The sequence below is a fragment of the Taeniopygia guttata genome, chromosome 23 (assembly GCF_048771995.1).
Source record: "Taeniopygia guttata chromosome 23, bTaeGut7.mat, whole genome shotgun sequence".
Taxonomy (NCBI): domain Eukaryota; kingdom Metazoa; phylum Chordata; class Aves; order Passeriformes; family Estrildidae; genus Taeniopygia; species Taeniopygia guttata.
In genome coordinates this window covers 3880665-3888917 of record NC_133048.1, presented here as the reverse complement: position 1 = coordinate 3888917, position 8253 = coordinate 3880665, and the positions used below count along the sequence as shown (strand labels likewise).

At 55.6% G+C, this 8253-nt stretch overlaps 1 protein-coding gene and 1 long non-coding RNA gene across 5 annotated transcripts in view; one reads left to right on the top strand and one right to left on the bottom strand.

Moving 5' to 3' along the window:
• Nucleotides 1-1327: 1327 nt before the first annotated feature.
• On the bottom strand, nt 1328-4844 carry LOC115498267 (uncharacterized). Of its 4 annotated transcripts, none has more exons than XR_012051796.1 (3): nt 2808-3641; nt 2279-2707; nt 1328-1930 (listed from the first exon to the last, which is right to left on the bottom strand). It is a non-coding gene; the product is annotated as an uncharacterized lncRNA (long non-coding RNA). The 4 variants fall into 4 exon arrangements; XR_012051797.1 differs by lacking the exon at nt 2808-3641 and having other exon boundaries at nt 2279-2381; nt 2561-2801; XR_012051798.1 differs by lacking the exons at nt 2279-2707; nt 2808-3641 and adding an exon at nt 4713-4844.
• The window catches only part of SLC9A1 (solute carrier family 9 member A1), a 26012-nt gene continuing 22227 nt past the window's right edge, over nt 4469-8253 (top strand). Inside the window, exon 1 of the mRNA XM_030290356.2 lies at nt 4469-4945. Within this exon, the coding sequence (XP_030146216.1) occupies nt 4618-4945 (328 nt within the window). The 5' untranslated portion in view covers nt 4469-4617. The remainder of the gene's footprint in view (nt 4946-8253) is intronic.

The following is an 8253-nucleotide window of genomic DNA, read 5'->3' as shown; positions in this document are numbered from 1 at the left end:
CTTCCCAAAATCCAATCTAAACTCACACTCCGCCAGCTTAAGGCTATTCCTCCTTGCCCCTCCAGACCGTTTAAACCGAGCCCGCTCCCTGTCCCTCGCTGGCTGCTTCAGGCGCTGCCCTGGCTGGGGAAGGCGAGCTGCCGTGCAGAGCCCAGAGCCAGGCGGTGGCAGTGTCTGCACAGCCCTGCCCTCCGCCCGGTCCCCGGCCCGGGGACACCGAGAGCCCGGGGACACCGAGAGCCCGGGGACACCGAGCGCCCGGGGACACCGAGAGCCCGGGGACACCGAGCGCCCGGGGACACCGAGCACCCGGGGACACCGAGAGCCCGGGGACACCGAGCGCCCGGGGACACCGAGAGCCCGGGGACACCGAGCGCCCGGCCCCGCTGAGAACGCACACCGAGCCGATGGCTTTCTTCCACACGGCTCCTTTTTGGGAGGGTTCTGCGAAAAACGCCGCTGTGAAAAGTTTAATAGTAATAAAACAGCTATAAAAATAGAGGAGTAACAATTTGGACAATCAGAGTTAGCACAATAAAAAAATAAACACACTCTGGGTGTCTTCCTAGGTCAATTAAGCCCTGAAAGCACACACCACACACACTAACAAAGGATTAACCCTCAAAAGCAGCAGCCTGTTGCATATTCATATATCTCACACATGAATATATCATACTGAGGTGATAGTATATGAATGGCTCTTTGCAAAGGAATACTCGATGTGTTATGTTGTATTAATTAGATATAGTTTTAGGTTATAACATAATGTTATAATAGAAACTATGCAATGTAAGATATTCTTTTAACTAGCTCGAGAAAGGGATGAGATAATCAAGAAATCCTTTGCACAGAGATAACAGCAGCAAGACACCTAAATCCCCAAGAAAAGAGTTACTCCCTCTTTATGGGAAAAGACAAACATTCTTCCACCTCCTCTCCATCTTTGATTAAGGGGAAGAAGTTGACAATAACCAGAGAACACCCTTTGTTTGAAAATAATTTATGCATCATGTATGAGATATATGAATATGCAACAGGCTGCTGCTTTTAAGGGTTAATCCTTTGTTATCGTGTGTGCTGTTGGGACCCAGACTGTCTATATTTCTTTGGTTTTTATTGTCCTTTATTGTCCTAACTGTGATTGTCCAAATACTTATTACTCTATTTTTATAATAATTTTATTACTGTTAAACTTTTAAAATTTTAAAACAAATGATTGGCGTTTTTCACAGAACCCTCCCAAAAAGGGGAGGTGTGCAAAAGAAAGCAAAACTTGCCAATTCACTTCCCTATAATTTACTTCTAAAATTAAACATTCTTGAGGTCTGCTAATAAAGCATAATGAATAGTTTAAATTTTCATTTGGAACTTAATTCCCTGGCTCCCAGATAATCCCAGCTGCACGGCAGAAGAAAATTCCTACTTGATTATTCCAAAAGAAGGAGGAAAAGCCCCTTAAATCAGAGACATCAAGGCTCTTTGCACCTCCAGCCTCATAAATGACAGCTGCAATGATTTGTCTCCATCTTGCAAGTCATTAACCTATTCAGCTGTTGTCAAAGTCCTTTACAGAAGGTAATAGTTAATTGTTGCCTCTGCATCAGTCCAGACTCTAATTAAACAAATAATAACCGGGATCCATCCTCACAAAAGGGTTTTATCTTCTTTTCTCAGATGCCATCTCCATGGGGACCCAAAGCTCCACGCAGAAAATCAGGCAGGCTTCAGATGTCCTTGACATGGAAGTTTTCCTTGCTGGTGGAGAGAAAATTGGGACATGGAGCTTGATTTTTTTCTCAAGCTGGTGACAGAAATGCCAGGGCTGGAGCCAAGGAAGACTTGCTGGTTCTGACTGTGAGACCTGGAGCTTCATGATGCAGCCTTGAAAGCTGGGGAATGCAAACAAGGAGTTCTCCCAGCAGCACAGCTCCTGCAGGAGAACCACACCTTGGAGAGGGTCCTCGTGGAACAGGGCTGTGGCTGTTCCAAGGAAAGGTACAGGGAGCAAGGAATAAATCTGCCTCAGAGCTTGCCCTTCTTACAGGTGAAGGGAAAACAATTTAAGTAACACAAAATACATTTTTAATTATTATGAATTTTAAAAGGCATTTCAATAAATACCTGTCTCATTTTCTATCCTCAACTTATGCTACACAGAAAAAAAAAGGAAATTCAGTGTAAAAACCCCACAGCGTGCACATAAAGTTCAATTTTACACCCTGTGCCATAGTTAGGATGTCCCAGGGCGCAAATGCAGTTTCACAGACGCAGCTCTTACTCTGTAAGTGGTTTGTGCTGCAGACACCTGGAGCTGGAGGAGGATTTGTTTGCAGGTTAAAACGGCCAGGCCGGAGCATGGAGATTTCCTCTTGGCCAAGGATCTGCACCAACCAAAATGCTTTGCAGAGCTCAACAGGCTGACAGGCCCTTTCCAACCTTGTCCAGGACAAACGGGAGCCGCTGCCAGAGCCACGAGGCCTTCCCTGGGTGCTGCATCCGCTCCACCACAGCTCCAGGAGGGAGCAAAACCCCAGCCAGTGATTTCACAGGAACACTGTACCTGTTCTAGCTTCTAGGAACTGTTTCTGAAAGCCAAGCGTGGTTTTGCCTCAAGGAGTCTCCCACTGCCAGAGCACGGTCCTGCCTCAACCCAAACAGCGCCAGCTGCATCACTGGCCCAGGCTTCTCACCCAGATATGACTAAGCCCTTCAGGATGAGAAACGCTCAGGGTTTCTTGCTTAATCACTAAAACAGATTAATTTGACTACCCAGCACGCAGCCAAACGGAAAAGAGGAATTGACACACCTAGCAGGTTCCTGCTGGGGCTGATCATCTGCTTTAATTGATGGGTCACGTTTGGGGATGATTTTCCATCCTATAGCTGCCACAGGCTCCCCTCCTGCCCTCCGACTGCTAGTGCTTTGGGAGGCTTAAATCAAGAATGTAACTGCTGCAAACCAGAAAACGTCACCTTCAAAGCTCGAGGCTCAGCTGCCACATGTCACGGAAAGGGCCTGTGCCTTCCCCACATGCAGTTCTCCCAAGAATTAGGGGCTGCATCTTTACCAAAAGGCCCCTTGGCACCTAAAGTTTAGTCAGTAAACCAGGTAAGAACTCCTTCAGCTTGCCCTGGTCACACACATGTGACAGTCAGGATGTTGGAGGAGAGCCAAGAAATCAGGGTGGCTGAGCCTGGCCGCAGTGCCAAGCAACCCCCCCACACCACTCCAGTGGTTTAACTGGAGCCTTATCAGATTTCCTGGTGACTCAGAGCAAGCGGTCACCGGGGAGAAGGGCATGGCCACAGCAGCAAGCAGAGATGGGGTTACAGCCCCACGGTGGGGAGCCAGTGGCCACCAGGTCCCTCTGTTCCCCCAGAGCCCCCACCCCAGAGCTCTCCTGCTCTGCTGCACACTGAGGCCAAGCAGAGCAGGCCGTGCCTCTGCGAGGAGCAAACACGGAGGCACTGCCTGCTGAGCTATGCCCGAGGGCCCAGGGAGCTGTGCCAGTCCCCCGCGGCCTGGCTGGTCCCCACAGGGTGGCTGGGCACCCCCATGTCCCTGCTAGCCACATGCTGCCGGGCACAGAGCCCCGCTCTGCTCCCCCACAGCAGCAGCCCCCTGCTCACAGATCCTGCTTTCCCCCTGCCCCTGTACCCCCTTCCCACATACACACACCCCACAACCCCTTTTCCTGCACTCTGCCTTCTGCCCCCTCTCACGCTCTCTCTTTCCCTTTTCCCTCGCCTCCCTCTCCCATCAGCACCCCCAGCTCCCGTTCTCCCCTCTTCTCCCCGTCTGCCCCCCAATCTCCCCTTACACAGCCCCACTGCGCTCCCATCCCCATCCCCATCCCATCCCCATTCCCATTCCCATTCCCATTCCCATTCCCATTCCCATTCCCATTCCCATTCCCATTCCCATTCCCATCCCCATCCCCATTCCCATCCCCATCCCATCCCCATCCCATCCCCATTCCCATCCCCATCCCATCCCCATCCCATCCCCATTCCCATTCCCATTCCCATCCCCATCCCCATTCCCCATCCCCATTCCCATTCCCATCCCCATCCCCATCCCCATTCCCATCCCCATCCCCATTCCCATCCCCATTCCCATTCCCATTCCCATTCCCATCCCCATCCCCATTCCCTTCCCTCTCCCCTCACTCCGCTCCCATCCCCATCCCCATTCCCATTCCCATTCCCATCCCCATTCCCATTCCCATCCCCATTCCTATTCCCATCCCCATCCCTATCCCCATCCCCATCCCCATCCCCATCCCCATCCCCATCCCCATCCCCATCCCCATCCCCATCCCCATCCCCATCCCCATCCCCATCCCCATCCCCATCCCCATTCCCATCCCCATCCCCATCCCCATCCCATCCCCATCCCCATCCCCTCCCCGGCCCCCCGCTCCCCGCCCCGCTCCCGCCTCCCGCCCCGCCCCTCCGCCGGTCCCTCCCGCCGGTCCCTCCCGCCGGTGCCTCCCGCCCGCCGTGAGGGCCGAGCCGGGCTCCGCGGCCGGCCCAGCTGCGCTCGGGCTGTGGCGGGGCGGCTCCAGCCCTCGCCGCCGCGGCGGCCCCGCCGCCCCCCGCCCCTCGCCCGCCGCCATGGGCGCCGCGGCCCTGCGCGCCCTGCCCTGGGCGCTGCTGCTGCTGGGGCCGCTGCTGCCCGGGCAGGTGCTGCAGGCCAACCCCATGCTCACCTCCGAGGGCCAGCCCGCGCCGCTGCCCGGCGGCGCCGTGCCGGGCTTCACCCCCGCGCCGCCCGCCGCGCCCGAGGAGATCCACCCGCTCAAGGAGCAGCCGGCCAACGGCTCGGGAGAGGGGCACGCCAAGCCCCGCAAAGCCTTCCCGGTCATCGGCATCGACTACACGCACGTCCGCATCCCCTTCGAGATCTCGCTCTGGATCCTCCTGGCCTGCCTCATGAAGCTGGGTAGGTGGGCGGCGTTGTGAGGGGACAGGGCCTGGGCAGGGCCCCGCTGGCCTGGAGACGGAGGGACCCCCGAGCAGCCCAGAGCGAGATGCCCCGGGCGAACGGGACAGGCACCCCCGGGCAGAACAAGGAGGGACCCTCGTGAGCGTCTGCCACGGGGGACACGCCGAGCATTCCCCCGGGCAGGCCAGGGCGGGACCCCCCAGCTGGGCGGGACAGACTCCCCCGGTCACCCCGAGCAGGGACTCCTGTCAACATCTCCAGGAGGGATCCTGTAGAGCATCCCAGGGAGGGGTCCCTCTGAACATTCCGGGGTGGGACCACCCCAAACATCCCAGGCAAAATCTGCTGCACATCTGCGAACCTCCCAGGCCGGCTGGGCCCGGGTGGGCACTGCTCTCCCCACGACCTTGGGTCTCTGTCCTGGGCCTGGTGGACAGCGGCATCCCGGTCCCTCTGCTCCCACTGACTTCTCATCTCCGTGCCTGGAGATGCTCCTGACCCCTGCTTGGACCAGGTTTGCTTTCCTCCCTTTGACACTCAGAGAGGAAGCACCCAGTTTGCTCACTTCCTCTAAACCACAGATGCTTTTTGTAACCTTGGAGAAGTCACTCAAAAACCTCCCGGTGCTTCGGCCTCCCCTTCCTCCCGCTCCGCGGCAAACCGAGGTGGGTTTGGCTCTGCTGCAAAGCGTCCCGAGATTCCCGCATTAAGGAGAGCGGCTCAGGGCTGGAAAAGTCACCCGCTGGGATGCCCCACTCTGGGAAAGCATCACTCTGCCGGGGCTGGGGTTGTTGACAAAGTGTTTTCCAAACTTCTGCAGCTGGATCAATACCAGCCGAATTAGCCCAAACCTGTGACATGATGTAACCTGCTGTGCTGTCCCCAGCCTCCGGCAGTGCAGAGGTTGAGCTGGCCCTGGTCCCATCCCTGGTGATAAAGCCAGGGGACAGGTGAAATGTTTGCTTTGGAGCAGGAGAGGAGGGAAGGGAGCTCTGCACTCCTTCATTTTGCTCCTCAGTTGCCATCAGTGGTTTAATAACACTCACTTATGGGGCGCTCCAGCTTGCTGAGGGAAATCTTGCTTTGGGAGCTTTTAAAAGCTGGTTCCTGTTGTGAACTGTGTCCTGTTCTGGTCTGGAGGGGTCTGAGAGACCCCCAGGAGTTCAGATCGTTCCTGCTCAGCTACTCCTCAGAATATCCCATCCCCTTCCCAGCCCGCTGCCAGTGTGCGTAGGCAGGTGCAGCCCCATCTCCACAATCCCTTCTGAGTGCTTTATTTACGTGCAGGCGGAGGAGTGAGAACACTTCAGACCCGGAGGCTTGTCTGGGAGACAAGCAGTCAGGGCAGGGTGAAACCAGGAGGGAACCGTGGGGTTTCTGCCTTCCTGGGGTTTCCCAAAAGGACCTCGGGTGTTCGGCTGGAAGGTGCCTCTCCCTGGGGAAGTCTCCTTTCGCAGGGCTCCGCTGTTGCAGTGCGCCTTCAGCGCTGCTCGCAGAGCGGAGTGATGAAATCAGGAGTATCTGTGCGGAAGCTGGAGGAGAAAGGAGGGGCCAATGGCCTGCGGCCCGCACGGGGAAATGCTGGCAAACACCCGAGTGGGCAGCGGCTCAGGGGGTGGACGGACGTGGTGGGGACACCCACCCCACTCTCCGTCACTGGTGCTGTGGGAAGCTGCTCCTGCCGCCCTTGCCTGCAGTCAGGGCTCGTTTGTGCTGCAGGAAAAGTTGTGGCTGCCGGCTGTCAGGGCTTTGATGCTACACATATTATGCAAGACTGCATGTTTTAAGGGGTGTATTTTAGGAGAGGCTGCCCTGCAAGTTTGGCAGAGGTCTTTGCAGGTGCCAGGTGCTCTGCAGAGCTCCAGAGATGTTGATTATACCAAAATCCACGCCTTAGCTTACCTACAACTGTGACAGGGCCTTGACATCAGGGCTGTCCTGGGACACCCTTTTCCTTGGCCTCCTTTCCAGCATTTTGCATTTCTTGTTCGTGCTGCCTTGGCAGGTAGTTCCCAAGTTGCACGTACAGCTCCCTGTGCTCATGAGCAGCAAAATATGTCTCACTGCTCTGTGTCCTGTCCCAGCCCCCTCCATCCTCCCCTGGATCATGGGGTGTTGTTCAGCAGCAGAAAAATAGGCTTTTTTTCCAAGCAGGGATAGCTCTTACACAGCTGGGCACTGCTGGCAGCACAGCCTGGAATGGCAGGATGAGGCTCACACAGCTCCAGGCTCCCCAAACCGGACAGAGTCTGCAGCATCCCATTTCCAGGAAGAGGAGAAGATAAATAGAACAGCAGTTTGCAGTGCTTCCTCTTTCTCCCCACACTGTCAGTGTGCATTCATTGATGCACCAGGGTGATCCTGAGGGGACCAACATCTTTTTCCAAGAACAGGAATTTCTGCGGTGTGGGTGGGCTGTGCATGACAGCTCGGCACCTCCTGCCTGCCCCTCCCTGGCACCTCAGGCCTCCTTGCTGGGCTGAAGCTGGTGATTGAGCCACAGAGCTACAAAACTGAGTCTTCAACTCTGTGAGTCACTGCAGGGTGTCACCCTGGGGTAGTGCAGGGTGACCATGTTGAGGAGCTCAGAAATACTCACAGGGCTCTGCTCCAGGCCAGGAGATGCAACCTGACCTTGTTCCTGTTGCTCAGTTTCCCCCTGTTGCTCTTGATGCTTTAGACAGCTCTTCAGACTTAAATGCAGCCTCCTGTTGTCCCATGCAGGGGATTTGTCCTTTCTCCAGCAGCTCGCACTCTGAGTTTGTTTGGGGAATCAAAGGTGTGGGTTGCGCCCTTCCCCTCTTGCTGCAGTTTTTGTAAAATGCCTCAGAGATGTTGGTTTCTGGAGGATTCCTCACCTGACAGGGCACAGAGGGATGTATCTGCCCAGTATGTCCTGCAGGCGTGGGCTGTCCCTGCTTTGTTAATCCCCGTGGAGAAGGGGAAGCTGGTGCTGGCTGCTTTACTTAATACTCACATGATATTTTAAGGCTGTGTAAAGGAAGAGGGAGTGAGGGGCAGCTACAACTATGTGCAGATCATGTCTGGTGGTGGCCTGACTTTGCCAGGAGAAGCCTTTGCAGCTGCAAGTTGCAACCAGACATTGTCTCAGCCTGTTGTATTGTTGCAGAAGGTCAGACCTTCACAAACCACCCCAGCCAGGAGCTCTCTGTTCCCCTCTCCAAAGTTTTGCAGGGGTATCGTAAGGGTTCCTTCACACCGTGCCCGGGGAATGGTTGGGAAGCTGAGGTGTTTCCCAGCAGGAGAACCTGGTTTCCTCACGCTGAGGGCTGACCTTTCAGCTC